General features: G+C 42.0%; 1 protein-coding gene across 1 annotated transcript; it reads right to left on the bottom strand.

Moving 5' to 3' along the window:
- Window positions 1-8,026: 8,026 nt before the first annotated feature.
- TEX26 (testis expressed 26) lies at window positions 8,027-21,269 on the bottom strand (the record flags this gene model as incomplete). The annotated part of the gene is given in 5 exon segments (XM_081214685.1): window positions 8,027-8,077; window positions 9,446-9,516; window positions 9,519-9,613; window positions 16,490-16,574; window positions 21,209-21,269. Coding segments are annotated over 5 exon segments (363 nt in total).
- Window positions 21,270-24,003: the final 2,734 nt, after the last annotated feature.

The raw sequence follows: 24,003 nt of genomic DNA, 5'->3' as shown, positions 1-24,003 counted from the left end.
AGAAATGGACAAATTCTTAGAAAAGTATAACCTTCCAAGACTGAACCAGAAAGAAATAGAAAATATAAGCAGATCAATCACAAGTAATGAAATTGAAACTGAGATTAAAAATCTTCCAACAAACAAACGTCCAGGACCAGATGGCTTCACAGGTGAATTCTATCAATCATTTAGACAAGAGCTAACACCTATCCTTCTCAAACTCTTCCAAAAAATTGCGGAGGAAGGAACACTCCCAAACTCATTCTATGAGGCCACCATCACCCTGATACCAAAACCAGACATGGATACTAGAAAAAAAGAAAATTGCAGACCTATATCACTGATGAATATAGATGCAAATATCCTCAACAAAATACTAGCAAACAGAATCCAACAACACATTAAAAGGATCATACACCATGATCAAGTGGGATTTATCCCAGGGTTGCAAGGATTCTTCAATATACGTAAATCAATCAATGTGATAAACCATATTAACAAACTGAAGAATAAAAACCATATGATCATCTCAATAGATGCAGAAAAAGTTTTTGACAAAATTCAACACCCATTTATGATAAAAACTCTCCAGAAAGTGGGCATAGAGGGAACCTACCTCAACAAAATAAAGTCCATATATGACAAACCCACAGCAAACATCATTCTCAATGGTGAAAAACTGAAAGCATTTCCTCTAAGATCAGGAACAAGACAAGGATGTCCACTTTCACCACTATTATTCAACATAGTTTTGGAAGTCCTAGCCATGGCAATCAGAGAAGAAATAAAAGGAATACAAATTGGAAAAAAAGAAGTAAAACTGTCACTCTTTGCAGATGACATGATACTCTACATAGAGAATCCTAAAGATGCCACCAGAAAACTACTAGAGCTAATCAATGAATTTGGTAAAGTTGCAGGATACAAAATTAATACACAGAAATCTCTTGCATTCCTATACACTAATGATGAAAAATCTGAAAGAGAAATTAAGGAAACAATCCCATTTACCACTGCAACAAGAAGAATAAAATACCTAGGCATAAACCTACATAGGGAGACAAAAGACCTGTATGCAGAAAACTATAAGACACTGATGAAAGAAATTAAAGATGATACCAACAGATGGAGAGATATACCATGTTCTTGGATTGGAAGAATCAATATTGTGAAAATGACTATACTACCCAAAGCAATCTACAGATTCAATGCAATCCCTATCAAATTACCAATGACGTTTTTTACAGAACTAGAACAAAAAATCTTAAAATTTCTTTGGAGACACAAAAGACTCAGAATAGCCAAAGCAGTCTTGAGGGAAAAAAACGGAACTGGAGGAATCAGACTCCTTGACTTCAGACTATACTACAAAGCTACAGTAATCAAGATAATACGGTACTGGCACAAAAACAGAAACATAGATCAATGGGACAAGTTAGAAAGCCCAGAGGTAAGCCCACACACCTATGGTCAACTAATCTATGACAAAGGAGGCAATGATATACAATGGAGAAAAGACAGTCTCTTCAATAAATGGTGCTGGGAAAACTGGACAGCTACATGTCAAAGAATGAAATTAGAACACTCCCTAACACCATACACAGAAATAAACCCCAAGTGGATTAGAGACCTAAATGTAAGACCGGACACTATAAAACTCTTACAGGAAAGCATAGGAAGAACACTCTCTGACATAAATCACAGCAAGATCTTTTTTGATCCACCTCCTAGAGTAATGGAAATAAAAACAAAAATAAACAAATGGGACCTAATGAAACTTCAAAGCTTTTGCACAGCAAAGGAAACCATAAACAAAACGAAAAGACAACCCTCAGAATGGGAGAAAATATTTGCAAAGTATCAACAGACAAAGGATTAATCTCCAAAATATATAAACAGCTCATGCAGCTCAATATTTAAAAAAAAACGACCCAATCCAAAGATGGGCAGAAGACCTAAATAGACATTTCTCCAAAGAAAACATACAGATGGCCAAGAAGCACATGAAAAGCTGCTCAACATCACTAATTACTAGAGAAATGCAAATCAGAACTACAATGAGGTATCCCCTCACACCAGTTAGAATGGGCATCATCAGAAAACCTACAAACAAATGCTGGAGAGGATGTGGAGAAAAGGGAACCCTCTTGCACTGTTGATGGGAATGTAAATTGATACAGCCACTATGGAGAACAGTATGGAGGTTCCTTAAAAAACTAAAAATAGAATTACCATGTGATCCAGCAATCCCGCTACTGGGCATATACCCTGAGAAAACCATAATTCAAAAAGACACATGCACCCCAATGTTCATTGCAGCACAATTTACAATAGCCAGGTCATGGAAGCAACCTAAATGCCCATCAACAGACGAATGGATAAAGAAGATGTGGTACATATATACACTGGAATATTACTCAGCCATAAAAAGGAACGAAATTGGGTCATTTGTCGAGATGTGGATGGACCTAGAGACTGTCATACAGAGTGAAGTAAGTCAGAAAGAGAAAAACAAATATCATATATTAACACATATATGTGGAATCTAGATAAATGGTACAGATGAACCGGTTTGCAGGGCAGAAATTGAGACACAGATGTAGAGACCAAATGTATGGATGCCAAGGGGGGAAGTGGCAGGGAGGGGGGAGCTTAGTGGTGGTGGGATGAATTGGGAGATTGGGATTGACATGTATATACTGATGTGTGTAAAACTGATGACTAATAAGGACCTGCTGTATAAAAGTATAAATAATATAAAATTCAAAAAAAAAGGAGACAACCAAGAGCTAGAGCTAGGCTGAATGATAAGGTTCAGACAACAGACTGGTGATAGTTGGGGGGTAGGGAAGGCTGAGGGGAGGGGAAATGAGTGAAGGTGGTCAAAAGGTACAAACTTCCAGTTATAAGATGAATAAGTTCTGGGGAATCTAATGTACAGCATGGTAACTATAGTTAACAATACTGTATTGTGTTTTTAAAAGTTGCTGAGAGTAAACCTTAAAAGTTCTCATCACAAGAAAAAAAATGCAACTATGTGAGGTGATGGATGTCAACTAAACCTATTTTGATCATTTTGCAATATAAACATATATCAAATCATTATGTTATACACCTTAAACTAATACAATGTTATATGTCAATTATATCTCAATAAAGTTAGAAAAAAATGGGAAAAAAACTATTTATAAAACAGTTTTTTTCGAGAGGTTAAAAACAAGAAACAGATGTTTCTGGAAAGCATAGAAACGTACTTTTTGGGATAGGATGTGTGTGTGTCGGCAGGGGGCAGTGAGTTTTGCAGGAGGTTAGAAAGAGAATCAAAAGAGCCATCAGTGTATACCACAAGAGAAAGAATTTCAGAATCATTATCTGTGTTGAAACAGTGCTCTCTTTGAAATATAATAATGAAGGTACATAATTAACTCGCATCAAGTACATTGGTCTGGTCTTGACAATCTGCTGTGAAAAAAGGGACATATTAAAGCACTCATTTACATCCTTTGGCACATTAAAATAAGCAGTGGTCACTGGCCTCGTGAGAACCTTTGAAGTGTTCAACGTTTAAAATGCCTTCATTATTTGGCAGGTTTTAAAATACAAAAGGACCACAACCACACTCTCCTGTCTTAGAAGACAATCACTTTTTAAATGCATTTGTCAGTGGTGATCAGACTCAATATTTTTAAGAGGGAAAACGGATTCTACCAAGCCTTTCAGTTCATTTTGAGGGTTCTAGAGACGTCTCATCTAAATAAATACTGTGCCTGTATCTATTAGCTCTTGCTGTATTCATCTCAGTGGCATGCAATGGGAAGCACTTATTTCTCACTCACACTTTGTGGGTCCCTAGGGAGTGTCAGCTAGGGTAGCTGTATTAGTCCATTTGGGCTGCTAAAACAAAACATCATAAACTAGGTAGTTTATAAGCAACAAACATTTATTTCTCATATTTCTGGAGGCTGGAATTCCAAGATCACGGCACAAACAGATCTAGTGTCTGGTGAGTACTTTCTGGTTCAGATGGTCCTCTTTTCTCTGTGTCCTTACATGCCAGAAGGGGGCTCTGTGGGGTCTCTTTGATAAGGGCACTGATCCCAATCATGAGGGCGCTGCCTCATGACCTAATCACCTCCAGAGGTCCCACCTCCTAATACCATCACTTTGGGATTAGGATTTCAACAGATGAATTTTGGGGGTATGCAAACTGACCATAGCAGTAGCTCTCATCCACATGACTCTCATCCTTCTCCTAGGACCAGTGGGCAGCCCAGACTTATGTCTGCTAACATCCCATTGGCTAAACCAAGTCACATGACCAAGCTCACAAAGGCTGGGGAAATACCTTCCAAAGAGTGTGAGACAGGGAGAGATGAAGAACTGGGGACAGTAATTTAGTTTACCACAGTGCCCAGAGAAAAAGTCTGTCTAATAGTGCATGTTTATAAATGTAGCATTTCTGGCTCTAGAGTGGCAGTCACTTATCTGTTCTACAATTCTGTATGTAGTATGCCTTTCTGTTTCCAGCCAGATGGGAGGCTACATTCATCCACAGGCTGTCTGCTGCGAGGCAGTGGGTGATAGTGGCTTTTCTTGGCCGTCCTGCCGTTAGATTACCAAAACTATCTCCAAAGAAGTAACGACAGGTTTGGGAGGAGAGTCAACTAGGTGAAGCAAGGGGATATTTTAGGTGGTGAAACTATTCTGTATGATACTGTAATGATGGATATGACACTATGCCTCTGTCAAAACCCATAGAACTTTACAGCACAAAGAGTGAACTTTAATGTATATAAATTTTTAAAAAATTCATTTAAGAGGTCAAGGATCCCATCCGGGATTCCCGGAGGACAGCGAAAGCTGAAGATGCAGCCACAACATGTCTGCAGGGATGAACACTCCAGCCCCAGACAAGGCTTTGTAAGAGGATTAACGTAAAACCAAACCATGTTCATGAGGTATCCACAACTTAAACCAACAGAAATTTATTGAATATTCTGGAACACAGAAACTACAACAAGAGAGTCCATGCTATTAGAAGCCAATGGCACTCAGTCCACGCATGATCTGACGCCCGCCCCTTTGACCTCTTTTGTATGACTGACCCTCTGCCCTGTCCCTAGCCAATTCACAATGCTTCAGCCACTCTGCCTTCTGACTGTTCCTAGGACGTTTCAAGAAACACTTCAAGCTCTTTCCTACTTTGACGCCCTTGCCTTGCTGTTCTGCAAGGCTGGAAAGCTGTTGCTCGTCTCTTCACATGGCTGGCTCTTTCCCCTCTTAATGGGTCAGCTTAAATGAGGCCTCCTCACAGGAGCCCCCCCCCCATCATAGCACTGCTTACACTGTGTGTGGCACTTATATTTTGTAATTATACTGTTCATTTTGACTTGCTTTTGATTTGTCCTTTCTTCTAGAATGTAAGCTCCATGTATGTTTTTTCACTACAAATATATTCCCATGACCTACAACGCTGCCACATAGCAGGTGTTCAATAAATATTTATTGAATGAAGGGCTACTCATTTTTTAATATTTGGTTTAAGATCCCGATGGAATATGGACCATGATTTGGAGAGTGTTGTGAGGATAGGAAGTCCCACTATGTATACTAAACTAAGAGAAAATCCACATGAAATTACTGGTTGCCCACAGCTACAGTCCCCAGTGCTCCAAGAAAGACATAAACATCAAAAAAGAAAAATTGGGAATTAAGTAAATGCAAATAAAATACAAACCCAGCATGAATGGCAATATGAATATCAATTAAAACGTAATTTAAGGTCAAAATCATTAACCTGGTCAAAGAGGAATAACATGTAATGGGAAAAAAGTTAATTAATGAAGAAGCTCTGTATAAGTCATAAGCATTGATAAACAACATAGTAGCCAAAAATATGTAGCAAAAATCCCAGAAATACAAGGAGACATTGATGAAAACATTTTTATTGTGGAATGTTTCAAATATTATTGCCTCAGAATTTGACAGGTCAAATATGCAATTAAGGCAAAGATAGAAGGGGCTTGAAAAATACAATAAACTACACATTTTTTCTTCTGATATTCATCTAATACACAAATTAATCTTGGCATAAAAATGTTTTTGCTAATTTTCCCAAAGCAGAGATTTGTTTTTTAACTTTCAAATAGGAAATCAATAATAAAAATGTTTTTTTAATCCCCTAATTATTGAAAAATTAAGAAACCTCTTCCACATAATTCTTGGTTTAAAGAGGAAATCAGAATTGAAGACACAAATTAAGTATCCAAAAGAGAATAGGAAAAAAACATTATATCAAAAGCTATTGGGGGGCTATGGGGGGCTATTGGGGGCTTCCCTGGTGGCACAGTGGTTAAGAACCCGCCTGCCAATGCAGGGAACATGGGTTCGAGCCCTGGTCCGGGAAGATTCCACATGCTGCGGAGCGACTAAGCCCGTGTGCCACAACTACTGAGCCTGCGCTCTAGAGCCCATGAGCCACAACTACTGAAGCCCACGCGCCTAGAGCCCGTGCTCCGCAACAAGAGAAGCCTCGGCAGTGACAAGCCCGCACACCACAACGAAGAGTAGCCCCTGCTCGCCGCAACTAGAGAAAAGCCTGCACGCAGCAACAAAGACTCAATGCAGCCAAAATTAAATAAATTAATTAATTAAAACACACACACACACACACACACACAAACAAAATAACACAAAGTCATGATGAAATTATATTTAGAACAATTTGGATATTATTTTTCCTTGATTATTGAGAAAATAACCTAGTTACGTTCAGATTTTCTTCATTTGAACTATTTTCCTTTTTTATCCATCCCTTTGTCAACGTCACAGTAAGAGTAAATAAAGCGATCAAGAATCTGTCAGGGGGTTTCCCTGGTGGCGCAGTGGTTGAGAGTCTGCCTGCCGATGCAGGGCACACGGGTTCGTGCCCCGGTCCGGGAAGATCCCACATGCCGCGGAGCGGCTGGGCCCGTGAGACATAGCACCTGAGCCTGTGCATCCGGAACCTGTGCTCCGCAACAGGAGAGGCCACAACAGTGAGAGGCCCCCGTACTGCAAAAAAAAAAAAAAAAAAGAATTTGTCGGTCTGAAAATTATGAAGAAAAACAGGATGAAAATTTCCATTTAACTATTTAAGTGCTAAATAGAGAAATTCTAGGAAGGAGGCAAATATCTGATAATGGTACTCTAAATATAAATTCAATGAGACCAAAATAATCAAAGGATGGTATGTCTAAGAGCTAAAAAGACACAATTATGTTAATTATTGATTAAAAAGAGTAAGCAGTATTCAAGGGAACAGCAAGACTTCCTGGAAAGAGCATGGATTTCGGAATGAAATAAACTTAGGTTTCAGTTCTGTGCTGGCAAATACATCTGTCGTCTCCATTTATTCATTTCCTCATCTTTGAATACAGGTAATGATACTAGCGCAGTTGAATGGACAAGGAATGCTATGTGTGAAGCACCTAGACAGTGCTTGGTCTGGGTGGTGTGATGATAAACAAAACAATAGAGACGATTGTTCCAAAAGTTTCATCCAAGCCAGGGTTGCTTTTCTGCCCACCAGTATTGGGAAGCTTTGCAATCTTTGAGTGATAACTGATCATGGGAGGCCCTTCAACTCTCTGGCCTCCATTTCCTCATCTAGAAATTGAAGGAGTCTTTTCTGGTTCTGAACATCTATGGTCCCCTAATCCTAATTACATTTTTTTTTTTTTTTTTTTTTTTTTTGCTGTACGCGGGCCTCTCACTGCTGTGGCCTCTCCCGTTGCGGAGCACAGGCTCCGGACACACAGGCTCCGCGGCCATGGCTCGCGGGCCCAGCCGCTGCGCGGCATGTGGGATCTTCCGGGATAGGGGCACGAACCCGTGTCCCCTGCATCGGCAGGCGGACTCTCAACCACTGCGCCACCAGGGAAGCCCTAATTACATATTTTTTAATTGTACTTTGTGGAGCTGTAAAGCTTTGTCACTCCTAGCAATTGCCATCTCTGCAGCCAAAACTAAGAGAAAGGAGGAATGTGAGTGATAACATGTTTTCCTATTCAATGTCCATGTTGTCATGCCCAGTGTTACAGATGCCAGCTGAGGGCTGGAGATCAGGTGTGGGGGGGGGGCAGGGGGTGTTCCTGGTTTACTCTCCAGTTGTGTTTGCATTTATTTGTGTTTGTGATTTCACATTTAATTTTCACCCCCACACTCATCCTTCTCCTTGTCTTTCCTGACCTCAGCGTTTTTCAGTTGAGGTAAACCTTCATAAAGTGAAATGCACTGATCGTGCATGTACAGGTTAATGGGTTGACATTTGCATAGGTGCAACTCACACCCATGTAATGATAAAGATCATTTCCACCACACTGGAAAGTCCTGTCTTGCTCTTTCCCAGTCAGTCCCTCCTACCCCAAGACAGTCTCTGTTCCAATTTCCTTCATGGTAGATAAGTTTTGCCTGTGGTAGACTTTCAAATAAATGAAACCATACAAAATATATTTTTTTGTGTCTGGCTCCTTTCACTTAGCATAATGTCTTTGAGGTTTATACATTTTGTTGAACACATCAACAATTCATTCTTTTTTTATTACCTAGTAGTATTTCATTTTGTGAATATACCACAGTTTATTTATCCATTCTCCTGCTGATGGAAGTTTGAGTTGTATCCAGTTTGTGACTATTAAGAAAAAAAAGAAAATGGGCAGAAGGCCTAGATAGACATTTCTCCAAAGAAGACATACAGATGGCCAGGAGGCACATGAAAAGATGCTCAACCTCACTAATTATTAGAGAAATGCAAATCAAAACTACAATGAGATATCACCTCACACCGGTCAGAATGGCCATCATCAAAAAATCTACAAACGATAAATGCTGGAGAGGGTGGGAAGAAAAGGGAACCCTTTTCCACTGTTTGTGGGAATGTAAATTGATACAGCCACTATGGAGAACAGTATGGAGGTTCCTTAAAAAACTAAAAATAGGGCTTCCCTGGTGGCACAGTGGTTGAGAGTCCACCTGCCAGGGCAGGGGACGCCGGCTCGAGCCCTGGTCCTGGAGGATCCCACATGTCGTGGAGCAACTAAGCCCATGCACCACAACTACTGGGCCTGTGCTCTGGAGCCCGTGAGCCACAGCTACTGGGCCTGCGTCCTGCAACTGCTGGGGCCCGCGTGCCTGGAGCCTGTGCTCCGCAACTGGGGAGGTCACTGCAGTGAGAGGCCTGCACACAGTGGCAAAGACCCAGCGCAGCCAAAAATAAATAAATAAATTTATTAAAATAAATGTTTCTTATTTAAGGGGATAAGGGAGTAGTAGTTAGAAATAAATGTGAGAAGGTGAGCAAAAAATAGTCTAAGAAGGTCCACAGCTGTAGATGATGAAGGGTTTTTGGGATATATCCAAACTCTCATTCTTATGGATTATTGATAGAATATCACGTTCAAAAGATATGTAGATATTATCTTACTTGACTGGGGTAATAAGATTTGTGGTTCTTGATTCCTCTTGAAGTTCCAATGTTGATCAAATCTTCTTTAGATATGATTTCCAAACATACTCATCATTGTACTGTGTCTGGTTGGGAATAGGATCTCTAAGTGAATATGTATATCCTAATTTTCTGGTACTTTTTTGACTGTAAGAAAAGGGTGGAAACTAGAGTAAGGGATTAAATACCAAATTTCACAACAGTACACATTTCAAATAAGTTTTGAAAGATTGGCTGCCTTAAGACTTGATGCCAGAAATAATTTAATGTCTAGGTTTCCCTGAAAAGAAACAATCCTGTATATTATGATGGCCCTTAACAAAAGTAAGAGTGTCCTAATGTGAAATTTAAAAGAATAATCTGAAATTCATTAATTTTTAATTAATTTTTTTAAAGAGCTGAGCACTCTTCTGTGTAAACTGTACTTCAGTATAACTAAATACTTGGTGAAGGAAAGTTTCTTTATGTAAAAAGTATTCCAGTTAATAAAGGGAAAAATATAAGAATTAGGATACCACTGGTTTGTAAGTTCCTAATGAAATAATGCATCTAGGCAATGATCAGCAGCTGCCACTCTGGATATACATACCCAACACCACCTATTAAATACTTTTGTCAGGGGCTTCTGTGGTGGCGCAGTGGTTGAGAGTCCGCCTGCCGATGTAGGGGACACGGGTTTGTGCCCTGGTCCGGGAAGATCCCACATGCAGTGGAGCGGCTGGGCCTGTGAGCCATGGCCGCTGGGCCTGTGCGTCTGGAGCCTGTGCTCTGCAACGGGAGAGGCCCGTGTACCGCAAAAAGAAAAAAAAAAAAAGTACTTTTGTGAAAATACCCAACCTGAATCAGATGAAGTCTTTGGAATATTAGATTACAGGAAATACATGAAAAGAAGGATAGTTTTAAATGATACGATGGGGATGGAGTCAGGAAAATCCAGAACAAATCATCTGTTTCTTCAACAAAGAAATTCTCAGAAAAAAAAGTGGAGGAACCTGTAGATTAAATGAAGTAAGAGAATACAATGCAGAGACCTTGTCTGGATTCAATTTCTAACCAACTGTTTTTTTTTTTTTAATTATGAGACAACTGGGGAAAATTTGATCGCTTATTGGCTATTTGATATTAAGGAATTGCTTTTTTAGGTGAGATAATGGTATTGTTACATATTTTTAAAGCATCCTTATCTTTCAGAGATACATAAAAATATATTTAGACTTATGATATAATGCCTGGAATTTGCTTCAACATTATCCAGTGGGAAGGCTAAGTGGAGGATATATATTAAAAATGTCCATGTGTTGTTGATTATTATAGCTGGATGATAGCTGGGGATTTATTGTATATTCCTTTGTGTGTGTCTAAAATATTTCATATTGACTTTTTTTAAAAAGAGGACTGGGTAAGATTCAGGTTACGTCTGTAAGAAACCAAACATCTGGAAAGTGGGATACATCTGGATGCTGGACTATTTCACTTGTCATTCAGATGTACAGATTCAAGCATGACTGTGGTCCTAAATCAAACTGAAGTCATTGAAGGTGCCTGAAGACCTTTCCAAAGGGATCACAGCACAAATTGCTTTAAAGGAATAGATTTTCACATCCGCATTTCTCAGTATATTCTTTCTTAACATGTATCTGCCTGAGAACAAAGCTGCATATCTAGTGGGTCTTTTCCTTCCCGCATCCTTTTCTCCCTTCCTCACTTCACCATAGGATCTTACTAAGGTGCATTACACCTCAGGGTGTTAGCTGCCAATGGTGAGAGGGGCGCCAGGCAAAGGGAACTTCATTATGGTGATTTCAGGGAACTCCCTTGTAACCCAAATTCCATACACTTACCTAGGGCTTGCCATTCTAGGTCAAGAGTAAAGGGTGGGGCTAAAACCAGAGCATTATGGCCTGTGCAGGGATGTTCTGAATGTAGGTACACTGTAGATTGGTATGGCTGAGAGTAATGGCTAGTGTTCCCTGTCCTAAAAATTATCAAATGTTCATCCCTCTTTAAGGAGAAGCTTCTAAGAGGAGAGCAGAGAATATAGATTGCTGAAAATGGCTCTTTGCCCTACATATTTAAAGGTAAGCATTTTTCCAGCTTTTAAAACATCCCTAGGATATGTCACTAGCTGGAAGGAAGAGCATCTCTGTTTAGATGAAGCAGCACAGGATGGCAATGCTGATTCTTTTCAATGTACCTGGAATCTTTTCTAAGACTATCAAATTTTTAAAGATTCACTGGATACAACTGGTACATAAAAATCTTGTGATCATTTTTTCAGATTTTGTATTCATCATTCAATTAGGTATTTAAAGCTTATTTTTTAACCCAAACATATTATGAAATATTTACTTCAATATAGCCAGTCCTCATTTTATTTTATGATGTAAAATATTTAACAATACATGAAAGTATACACTAGCTTGTCAGACTAGTAATTTTCCATATATAACTATATACTTACCATATATAACTTTCTCTTTCATTAAATACACAGTAAATGTTTGATTTAGTTTCTAAAGAAATCAATGAAATTGTTTCTGATTTTTATGCATGATATTATTTAATTATTTTCCAAAGTCAAGCACCAGAGTTCTGCACACATGAGAACATATTTAACTAAGGAAACTCATACTTTTTATCATACTCCACACTTCACAGATAACTTACATATTTAGCTACACATTTCATTGCATTATTTTTGTTACTTGGATGTAATTAATCATATTAGACCTGAATCTTTCTACACTTCTCCTGTCTACTTTTACTAATCTTCCCTACAATATGCATGCCATAATTTATCAGTAGTTTTCATAATATTCCTCAAAACATATATTAACATTTATTTAAACTAGAATTGTAGTCAGAGTTTTATTTTGACAGGAAGTAAACCTAATTTCACTTGTTGGTTGGACCACAAGGACTGATTTTACCAGCTAGGTAAACATGGTATAAATTGTATGAGTTAACTCTTCAGCTCAAAGATTTGGATAAAAATATATTTAGAGTATGTAATAACAAAAGCATTTTTATAAAAAAAAGATTATATTGGAAAACCTTTATTGAAATTAATGTTCCTATTTTCCAAGTCCTTTTTGAGTATATAATATTAAATAAGTTTCTTCCAAATGAAGGAGTAACAGATGTAATTTCATAGTCATTTGTTAAGACGTGCCTTTTCAGGCCATATATGACAAACCCACAGCAAACATCATTCTCAGTGGTGAAAAACTGAAAGAATTTCCTCTAAGATCAGAAACAAGACAAGGATGTCCACTCTTGCCACTATCATTCAACATAGTTTTGGAAGTCCTAGCCATGGCAATCAGAGAAGAAAAAGAAATAAAAGGAACCCAAATCAGAAAAGAAGAAGTAAAATTGTCACTGTTTGCAGATGACATGATACTATACATAAAAAATCCTAAAGATGCCACCAGAAAACTACTAGAGTTAATCAATGAATTTGGTAAAGTTGCAGGATACAAAATTAATGCACAAAAAAACATAGGAAGAACACTCTTTGACATAAATCACAGCAAAATCTTTTAGACCCACCTCTTAGAGTAATGGAAATAAATACAAAAATAAACAAATGGGACCTAATGAAACTTAAAACTTTTGCACAGTGAAGGAAAATATAAATAAGATGAAAAGACAATCTTCAGAATGGGAGAAAATATTTGCAAACAAATCAACGGACAAAGGATTAATCTCCAAAATATATAAACAACTCATGCAGCTCAATATTAAAAAAACAAACAACCCAATCAAAAAAATGGGCACAAGACCTGAACAGACACTTCTCCAAAGAAGACATACAGATGGTGGCCAAGAAGCACATGAAAAGCTGCTGAACATCACTAATTATTAGAGAAATGCAGATCAAAACTACAATGAGGTATCACCTCACACCAGTTAGAATGGGCATCATCAGAAAATCTACAAACAATAAATGCTGGAGAGGGTGTGGAGAAAAGGGAACCCTCTTGCATTGTTGGTGGGAATGTAAATTGATACAGCCACTATGGAGAACAGTATGGAGGTTCCTTAAAAAACTAAAAATAGAATTACCCAGCAATGGTAATGACCCAGCAATCCCACTACTGGGCATATACCCTGAGAAAACCATAATTCCAAAACACACATGCACCCCAATGTTCATTGCAGCACTATTTACAATAGCCAGGTCATGGAAGCAACCTAAATGCCCATCAACAGACGAATGGATAAAGAAGATGTGGTACATATATACAATGGAATATTACTCAGCCATAAAAAGGAACGAAATTGGGTCATTTGTAGAGACATGGATGGACCTAGAGACTGTCATATAGAGTGAAGTAAGTCAGAAAGAGAAAAATAAATATCATATATTAACACATATATGTGGAATCTAGACAAATGGTACAGATGAACCGGTTTGCAGGGTAGAAATTGAGACACAGATATAGAGACCAAATGTATGGACACCAAGGGGGGAGGTGGTGGGGAGGGGGGAGCTTGGTGGTGGTGGGATGAATTGGGAGATTGGGATTGACATGTATACACCAATATGTATAAAACTGATAACTAATAAGAACCTGTATAAAAAAATAAAATAAAATTTTTAAATAAAAATTTTATATAAAAATACAATAGGGGCCTCCCTGGTGGCGCAGTGGTTGAGAGTCCGCCTGCCGATGCAGGGGATGCGGGTTCGTGCCCCGGTCTGGGAGGATCCCATATGCCGCGGAGCGGCTGGGCCCGTGAGCCGTGGCCGCTGGGCCTGCGCGTCCGGAGCCTGTGCTCCGCAACGGGAGAGGCCACAACAGTGAGAGGCCCGCATACCACAAAAGGAAAAAAAAAAAAAAAAAAAAAATACAATAAAATAATAAAATAAAAAGTAAAATAAAATAAAATTCAAATATAAATAAAAGACAGGCCTTTTCAGTATACTTCTCAGAAAAACGAGATAGGGAATAACTCAATAACTGGATGACAAATCATCTAATTATTTGCTTTCAATGAAACTGAAGGAGTACACAACCAAGCTGTCAGCCAATCAATCATTAAAAATCACCTTGTGATTTTTGGCCTATAACCATAAAGAGTTCAGAGTGTTGAATGGCAATGCTACACTAAAACTCCTTTCATTCACGTCTACTTAATTATGAGAACAAGGTTTCTCAACACTAGCATTTATAAATTGAAAAAAAAAAGCAGGAAAAATTGATGCTGAATGTGGTCTCATTCCCAACATAATAACACTCAAATCTGGAGACATAAAGTAATTGAAAACAAAACAGCCCCAATTATCTCATTAAGATGCAATTCCAAAAAATCTACTTTTTCTGTTTAGTAAGTATTAACATTTGTAATGTGTTTATTGCTTTGAGCAATTCTGTACTAAAAATAATTGAGATAACTCAATACTTAGGGTCATATAACATGTTTAAAAATTAATGTCAATTAATATACTGAAATAGTTGCAAAGAGGTATAATGGAGTGATCAATAAACTGCCTTCAAACACAAAATATATTAGAGCAGGGTAAAATTCTACGGAGGAAGTAGACTGGGAGTAAGAGTTCAAGAAGGAAAGAGAATGAAATAAATGATCTGTTAATGAAGAGCTTGTTTGTATATATTTTTTAAAAAGGGTCAGAGTGAGTATCAATTTGCTAAGGTGGTTAGAATACCCACTGGTTATATGTAAAGAAATGATTTAATGGTCTTGTTTTAAAATGTCAATATTTAGGATGGGCTGGAAGTTTTATCTTTTACAGCTATTTAAATTTATAATAAGAACTTTTCTGTGGACTTTAAAAATATGTGAACTTGAAGACCACTGACCTAGACTCCATAAGTACCCATTTGGTTTTGGCTTTCATCCCAAATGTCTCTTCTTTAGACAACTGTTACTGTTTGGGAAGCTGGCATAATCCTTACTGTCAGATGGTAAGCCTCCCAGTAGGGGATATAATGTGACTCAGTGGGATAGCCGGTAACTTGGAAATTAGGAGTCTTGCAGACCTGCACTTTTTGGAAGTCTGTCGTATATTATGCTGGGGAAAAATGAATGAAAATTTGGGGGGTAACTTCTTCGTGCTAGTCACTGGACTAGTGCTTTCAGTTTGTCCTCAGAACATCCACCTTATGCAGAGTCATCATTCCCACTTTGCCAACCATAAAACTGAGCCATAGCTGGCTGGTTACTTGCCTAAGGGAGCAGAGAAAATAAGAGGTAATTAGAGCAGGGGGCTGAGGCTGGAACCCATTTCTGCCTGACTGCACCACACAGTCTGGACAGTACTCCATTTGACTTCTCGACAATGTGAACTTTTAAGGTGAAAAGATCCTCTATATTGGAAGTAATTTACAGAGTGAACACAGACAAGGGAAGGTCCTCCATGCTAATTTCCCACCTACCACTGATGCAATGAAAGATGGCAGGGCTTTCGTAGCCCCACCCTCTCTCACCCACCCATGAGCTTAGAGAGGCAGCTGATGGACAGAAATTCCCACCACCCTCGGTTCAGGCGGAATTGAGGGAGAGGTTGCAAGCAAACATTGCTCTAGGAAGCAATAGTTGGAGGAGTGAAGGTAAGGGTAAGGGGACCGTGGCCTTGTTCCAGCTTCCAAGACTAGCGTTGGGTGGAAGTGCTAACAATTACTCACTTCTCCAGTCATTCAGTTGTCATTGCCTGCCTACTATATACCAGGTAATGAACTCAATTCATGTCCCATGGTTAGGTAGCACAGTTCTGTAAACTGTATACTGGCCCTGTTGTAAAGCATGATACACAGTGGCTTTATGAAGGATCCATGTGTTAATTTTCTCAGTTTTCCTGTAGGAGCTTGGGATACTCTTTGAAGGGGAAACCCTCTCTGATGCTTGGAGGAGACCTGTGCGCGCAGTGGGTCTTATCTGAGTGCATTTTCTATAAGCCTTCTCTGATTACTCTCTATTGGTTTTGGAGTCTGAATAATAGAAGAAAGGTGAACAAATTCAAGTGCGTATATCAATCTGATTTGAAAAGGGATGTACTGAATTAAAGCAGGCGCTGCTGCTGTCTTAGGTGTGAATGCAGTCTTCATCGTGGTGGCATAGGAATCCCAATCGGTATCACCTGCTAAAAGCACACTAAAACCGTTTTAAATGTGGCAAGCCAGCATATTTGGATCAAATGTGGTTTTAATAATTAAAATAATTTTGCAAGAGACAAACATTTTGGGTGGTAATGCAGAGTGTAAAGGAATGAAGACCAGCTTGTGAGCTCCACTAGGGAAGAGGGGAAGCTCAATTTAATTATGAGTTCCCCCCCTAGATAAAAATAGGTCTATTGTTTTTCTTGAGAATTCACATATGCTATTTTAAAGAATTCGAGGGGCTTCCCTGGTGGCGCAGTGGTTGAGAATCCGCCTGCCGATGCAGGGCACACGGGTTCGCACCCCGGTCCGGGAAGATCCCACGTGCCGCGGAGCGGCCGGGCCTGTGAGCCATGGCCGCTGAGCCTGTGTGTCCGGAGCCTGTGCTCTGCAATGGGAGAGGCCACAACAGTGAGAGGCCCGCGTACCGAAAAAAAAAAAAAAAAGAATTAGAGCAATACATAAAAATATAAGGAAAAGAGTTCATTTGAAATTCTATCATCTTAGGATGCTCACTACCGCTGTTTTATTGCCTGACTTTTCATGCATCATATTAGATATACCTGTAAATGCATGAACTGATTTTACACAAAGAGGATCTTAGTTTCCAGGTCAGGTTCTCTCCTGGACCCCTTGTCCTTGCTCCTTCCTGGCCCTGCTTGTAATCACCCTCCTCCCAGGTAGCCCATGTTAACCACTGTGCCTGTTTCTTTCCAGACTTTTATAACTGTTACTATAATCATATACAGATTGATATATATACGTATATCAATACATTATCACATTGGGTTTTAGTCCTATTCTGTTTTACAAAAACAGGCTCATCTTACACAAAGTGTCCTCTTCTACTTGTCACTTAACGGCGCCGTATGGGAAGCCCCTCTGGCTCGTCTGGTGCAGCTCTAATTAATTCTTTGTAACGACTGTGCAAGATTCCACGGCATAGCTGTTCCTTAAAGCTGGGAGAGTGAGTGAGCTCAGCAAGGGAGGGAGTGGCATTTAGAGGAGGTGACGTCCAAAGGCTGAAGCCCAGGGCCCCCCAGTGTCAAGAGGCTGAGGAGATGAGGGGCAGCCGGTGAAGGGGGCTGAGAAGTGCAGTGAGCGAGGTGAGTGGAGACCCAGGAGGCTGTGGTGTCCTGATGGCCGAAGGAAGAACGTGATGCCAGGAGGAGGGAGGGACACCTACGACGGCAAATGCTTCTGGCGGGCCGGGAGGGTGAGGATGGAGAACTCACTGGTATGCAGACACGAGGATTGATCTGCCCGAACCTCCCCTTGTGAACGGAGGTACCCCCAGATTACTTCGGAATATATTTTAAAAATTTAATTCGATCATTCTCTCTTTCTTCACATCTAGGCAGTTACCTGTGGCTTTTTAGATTTCACTAGCACCTGGGTGAAATGATCCCTTTCGTGTTTGAAGCAAAGCCGTCTGGGGTCCGTCACCTCACCTCTCATACCACACCCACCGCACTGCCTGCCTTTTCTCCCGTTCACGCATCCTGAATACAATTGCCGTATAGCATCTTTCTCAAAGGTGTCTTCAATTTCCAAAGAGTCTGAAAACCTATATGTCACTGCCTACATATAAAAAAGAAACATTTAGGGCTTCCCTGGTGGCGCAGTGGTTGAGAGTCCGCCTGCCGATGCAGGGGACACGGGTTCGTGCCCCGGTCCAGGAAGATCCCACATGCCGCGGAGCGGCTGGGCCCGTGAGCCATGGCCGCTGAGCCTGCGCGTCCGGAGCCTGTGATCCGCAACGGGAGAGGCCACGACAGTGAGAGGCCCACGTACTGCAAAAAAAAAAAATAATAATAATAATAATAATAAAGAAACATTTAGTTTTTGCCATCTGTGTACTTCTCCCCATCTCTCCCATCATCTCTCCCATCCAGGGCTTGTCTCTCATCGAACAGGTCTTTGAATCCAGCCAGGCAGCTGCATCTGCCCCTCTGTAACTATTCACCTGCAGCCTTCACACGGGGTGAGGTTCACCTCCACCTGAGGCTTCCCCAGGCTAACTAAAGCCTTAGCCCCTGGCTGTCACACTCTGTCCTTCTGTTCGCAGACTCTTGGCTGATGTCTACGCTCTGATCCCATTATACTAGAAATGACATTATCCTTTGATTCTTTGCTTCAGTGGGAACCACTTTATACTTTAAAGCATTTTATTCCAACCACAGAATTCATGTTCTTTGCTAAGGGAATTTCAAGCACGGACAAGTAGGTGGGGAGGAATTGTGAGGCTGTGCTGCTCTTAAATTAAACTATCACTCGCCTGATTTGAAGCTCTGAGTTTGACTCTTAGAAGGATCTGGAAGGATCTTCTGCACAGAGACTGTCTGTTTCCGAAGCAAGCAACACCAATCTAGGCCTGATCACTCTTTGCAGATGCAAGTAGGATTTGAGATGAAGGACATCCGAGGGCTTCCCTTCCCTGGTGGCGCAGTGGTTGAGAGTCCGCCTGCCGATGCAGGGGACGCGGGTTCGTGCCCCGGTCCGGGAGGATCCCAGGTGCCGCGGAGCAGCTGCGCCCGTGAGCCATGGCCGCTGAGCCTGCGCGTCCGGAGCCTGTGCTCCGCAACAGGAGAGGCCACAACAGTGAGAGGCCCGCGTACCGCAAAAAAAAAAAAAAAAAAAAAAAGAACATGCGAGATTATCCGGTGGGCCCTAAATGCAATTTCAGTGTCCTTATAAGAAAGGCAGAGGGAGGTTGGCCACAGAGGAGGAGGAGGTGGTGTGACCATGGAGGCCGAGACTGGAGTGATGGGCCACAGGTCAAGAATGCCGACAGCCACCAGAAGCTGGAAGACGCAAGGACGGATCCTCCCCAAGAGCCACCAGAGGGAGTGCAGCCGTGCCAATAGCTTGATTGCAGGCTTCTGGCCTCCAAAATGTGAAAAAAATAAATTTCTATTGTTTTCAGCCACCAGTTTGTGGAAATTTATGGCAGTCCTTGGAAGGAATACAGCACTTAAGAGCTCAGTCGATACTAATAGTTCGATAGCAATTAGTCCATAGGCGTCATCAGCCTCATCCTATTTTGAGACCAGAGCTGGACAGTGACACATTAGGCCCACCTTTTAAGGGTGACCCTTCCATCAGTGGAAGATGGAGTAGCACAGAGTGGCTGTTAGAGACTCAGGACTGGATGTGAAGGGGCAAAGTCCCCCAGGGGAAGGGACACTTTGGAGGCAGAATCAGTGACACCTGGTGATGACATTGAGGTGTCAGTGAAGATGCCCTCCCCCCTCCTTTAAGCAGCTGGGACCCTCCTTACTGAGCTTCCAAGTCTAGGAGGACAAGGAGTATACTTTTGTACATGTTGTGTTTGAGGCCCTTCTGTGACATCCAAATGCATCCGGTAGACAGATGGATATTTTGGTCTGAGATTTAGGAAGAGCATCTGAGGTACAGATAAAGACGAGAGAGCCATTGATTGGCACCTTTATGTAGACTAGAAGCCCTGTGGCAGGATATGGCCGCTCACATAGGGGATGCAAACCAAGAAGGAGAAAACTTGGAGGACGCCAACATTCCCAGACAAGAGCGGGGAGAGCAGGCAGTGAAAAAACCAACACAGGGTGGCTAGAAAGGGAGGATGAGACTCAGGGGAGTGGGGCGGTGGGGGTGGAGTGGGGGGGTCCTGGGGAGGGCCCCAGCTCCTCTGCCTCTCGTCTCTGCCTGGACCCCATAGAGAAGCTCGTGTTGTAAATATTTTTGTATTAATTATTTTCATTTGCTATTCGTAATTTACAAAGGGATGAATGGGATGAAAGTATGCATTTCATTCATTCTCCTGGGACTACGATTCTAGGGAATTTGCCGTTGAACCATCCCCACTGCTCTGTAGCCACCAGGGAACCACAATTACCCAGCTAGAGGGCTGCGATGGGTTATTATTGCCATGAGAAAGGCCAGGATGGAGCTGGCTACACAGTAATCATGCCAGTAGCACCGCAGCTAGAGTGGTTCTCCCTCCACTGACACAAAAAGCTGAGTTAGTAAACCAGCTGCATTCGCATGCAAAATTAGTATTAAAAGCACTGCCTCTGTTAAATACAAAATCCCTTTGAAAGAAAAATCAGCGAAGTTTAGAAGCGACAGCTGAATGCCATAGTTCCCAGCCTCTGCTACAGCCACGGGGTGGGGGCGGGGGGGATGCTGCAGATCCACTTGGGGGTCGCTTCTCTGCATTCTGCAGCCCCTCCCCGCCCCCTTTCTGTGCTGTTTCCCAGATCCTGCCGGGGATCAGGGCCCCCGCTGGGTCTGCTTTCTTCAGAGCTCCCGACCTCTGTTGCTTCTTTGTCTTTGTCTTTGTTCTCCAGACACTAGGCCTTCCTTTTGCTTGTCCCCTCCTGGACATTTCCTGGGATGTTTAAACTCCGAGCTGTTTAGGGAGGGTTTTGACAGAAGGTATGGCGAAGGGCTGGAAAGGGGCGAGGTCGTGAACACCCTTTCATTTTCCCTGACTCCCAGCCTCTTCTTAAATGGAGTCCCAACCGTAAGGGGGAGGCACACACCCTTGAGGACCCGAGCAGCCTTCGCTCCAGGGACCGCGTCTCCAGGGGAGACCCCGTCCCCGCCCCCCGCCGGCTGGCAGGGTCCGCAGCCTCACTTGGCCGGATCTTGTGGCCGCACGGAGAAGGACACGGAGCCTCGGGCCCAGGCTCTGCCATTCTTGCTAGAAGAGGCCGTCGCTGGGCCTCTTGCACCAGCCGGGCTGGGTGCTGCGCGGCTGCTTTGCGACGCTTCGCCGTGGAGACGCGGGGAGGTTCCCGGCTGCTCAGCCCCTGGCAGACGAGGTGCAGGGCGCCTCACCGGGCCGGCTGGGGGACCCGGTGCTGAAAGTAAAAAGATGTGTTTCTAGGAATATGATGGCTACCTTACTTTCGTGTATTTGTCTAGTTCATGCAATGAGCTTTCCCGAGCAGAGTAGCAAAAGGGGCCGAAGAGAAAGTCATATTGTCAGATTTTCAACCGCGAATTTCCAGCTATGCATAGTTTTCAGCTTACGCGAATGAAGGCGAAGTCGTCAGGGATCTTGCAGGATCCGAGCAAGAGGAATTAGGAATCGAGCAAAAGGACAAAATTCCAAGTAATCTTGCGTTACGTGGAACTAGAACCAGCGTTTCTGAGATAGTTTCATGCCGTCAAACTGGTCATCTCTGCACAGGAATTAGGAGCCGGCAGGGAGGTGAAAGAAAAGTGTGCTTGGAAAGAGAAGTGAGTAGGCATGTGTGTGACACCTTTCTTCTCACCAGGCCATGTTCCTGGCACCGAAAGTCGTTTTTTGTGAGGGTCAATTTCATGGTTCTTCTGTCCGCACAGGTTCAACTGGGTCTCTCACCCCCATGTATGTTAGAGTTTTCTCAGTACGTGGAGGGTCTTTTATATTCATATTATTTGACAGCTGCCTGGTCATTTGGCACATAGTAGGTGCTTAGGGATATTGCATGTCTCCTGGCTAGGACACAGCGCTTACCCACTTGGATGCGAAGAGAAAACAGTAAGTATGCATTGGAGACTGCTGGCACCATGTTTAGAAAGCAATTTACAACCATCCCTCAACCTTTCAAGGGGTTATTCTAACATAGACCTGAAGTGAACAGTGAAGTAACGAAAGGGAATTTATCAAAGGAGACAGACCAGGCATCAAAGTAAGGATCCCATGTATAGATGCAAGGATTTCTCTAAACTGCAGAGCTCAACCAGAGGTTTCTGAGAGTGGAGTCCCATCCATGGAATGGAATGAATATAACAGATTTAGGCTGTCAAATTTATAGCAATGAATGGTGGGACACACAGACTTCTGTCGAGTTATTAGAAGGATTGAGTCTAAATTAGGATTTAGTAGTGGAGTCTAAATTAAGAAAGTAACACCCAATAACAGATTACTGTCTGGAAATAGTAGAGCTAATTAGCATAGCATAATTTAAAAGAAATACAGTTTAAAAATAGAGCAGTGAGTATATAGAATTTTTGCAGTGAATTTTTATTAATATCTTACGTTTGTCTCGTCTTAGGCAAGCTGTGAAATGGCGGGGAGGGATACGCGCTGAATCGAGAGCCAGAAGATCTGTCACTTTCTACCTGAAGGCCTTGGGAGTAAAGCAGGTACTGCTCCGAGCCTCAGCTTCCTTATCTGTAAAAGGAGTATACGAGTACCCACCTCACTGGGCTGTAAAGATGAATAATTCTAACGATAATTTATATATCGTAAAGCCACACACACCTAAGGTATTGCTCTTTTGTCTTATTACTCTTTTGATCTTCGTTCTTTTTTTTAAATTTAATTTTATTTTTAAATTTCTTAAAATTATTTATTTATTTATTTTTGGTTGCATTGGGTCTTCATTCCTGTGTGCGGGTTTTCTCTAGTTGTGGCGAGCGGGGGCTACTCTTTGTTGCCGTGTGCAGGCTTCTCATTGCGGTGGCTTCTCTTGCTGTGGAGCACGGGCTCTAGGCGTGCGGGCTTCAGTAGCTGTGGCATGCGGGCTCAGTAGTTGCGGCTCACAGGCTCTAGAGCGCAGGCTCAGTGGTTGTGGCTCAAGAGCTTTGTTGCTCCGCGGCATGTGGGATCTCCCCAGACCCAGGGCTCGAACCCATGTCCCCCTGCATTGGCAGGCGGATTCTTAACCACTGCGCCACCAGGGAAGTCCTTCATTCTTTTTTATAGCCTTTCATTTCTGCTTCTGCTTCTGTAGACGGATGGACCTGTATCACAGGTCCATTTCATTATGAGCAGTACAGCACTCTTCCTGCCTTTGAATTTGGGTTCCTTGAGGCAACTCCGTTTAAGGATTAAGCAGAATTTTTTTCCTTTCTTCTTTCCCTCAACAAATACTGAGCACCTGAAGTGAGCTGTATGATGACATTAAGGGCAGTGCCCAGAGTATTATGGGACCTTGGGGGAGGGGGAGAGGAATTGCCGGAGCTGAGTTTTCCAAGGTGCCTGGGAGGCAAGCAGGTGAAGAGGGAGAGGTGCCCCAAGGCCCAGGAAGGACCCAGGAGGGGGAAACAGCCTGTGTTCTCCAGAGGCCCTGCAAGCTTGGTCTTGCCATACTGTGAAAGGGGAGGGGGACAGCCAAGCAGCCTCACAGCCACGCTGAGGAGCTCCACCTAAACATGAGGAGTGTGCACCGAGTGGGTTAGGCAACAGCGTGAGGGCTCAGGTCAGTAGTTTAAGGAAATCCTCTTTTCCGGGAGTAAGAGAAGCCAGGTTCCATTCACCTGCCAGAGTAGATCCATCACACAGAAACGAAGACCTTGAGGTTACCAACGCGCCTGTGACAGAGTTCTGAATTGACCAAAACCAACTGAGAGTAGTTGCATCGAATGAGTTAAATGGGAACTGGTTTCCAATTCACATCATGACAAGAAATTTCTTTCTGCCACACACACGTACAGAGG

The sequence above is a fragment of the Mesoplodon bidens genome, assembly GCF_964165515.1.
Source record: "Mesoplodon bidens genome assembly, chromosome: 17".
NCBI lineage: Eukaryota > Metazoa > Chordata > Mammalia > Artiodactyla > Ziphiidae > Mesoplodon > Mesoplodon bidens.
This window is presented reverse-complemented; position numbering and strand designations above follow the sequence as displayed.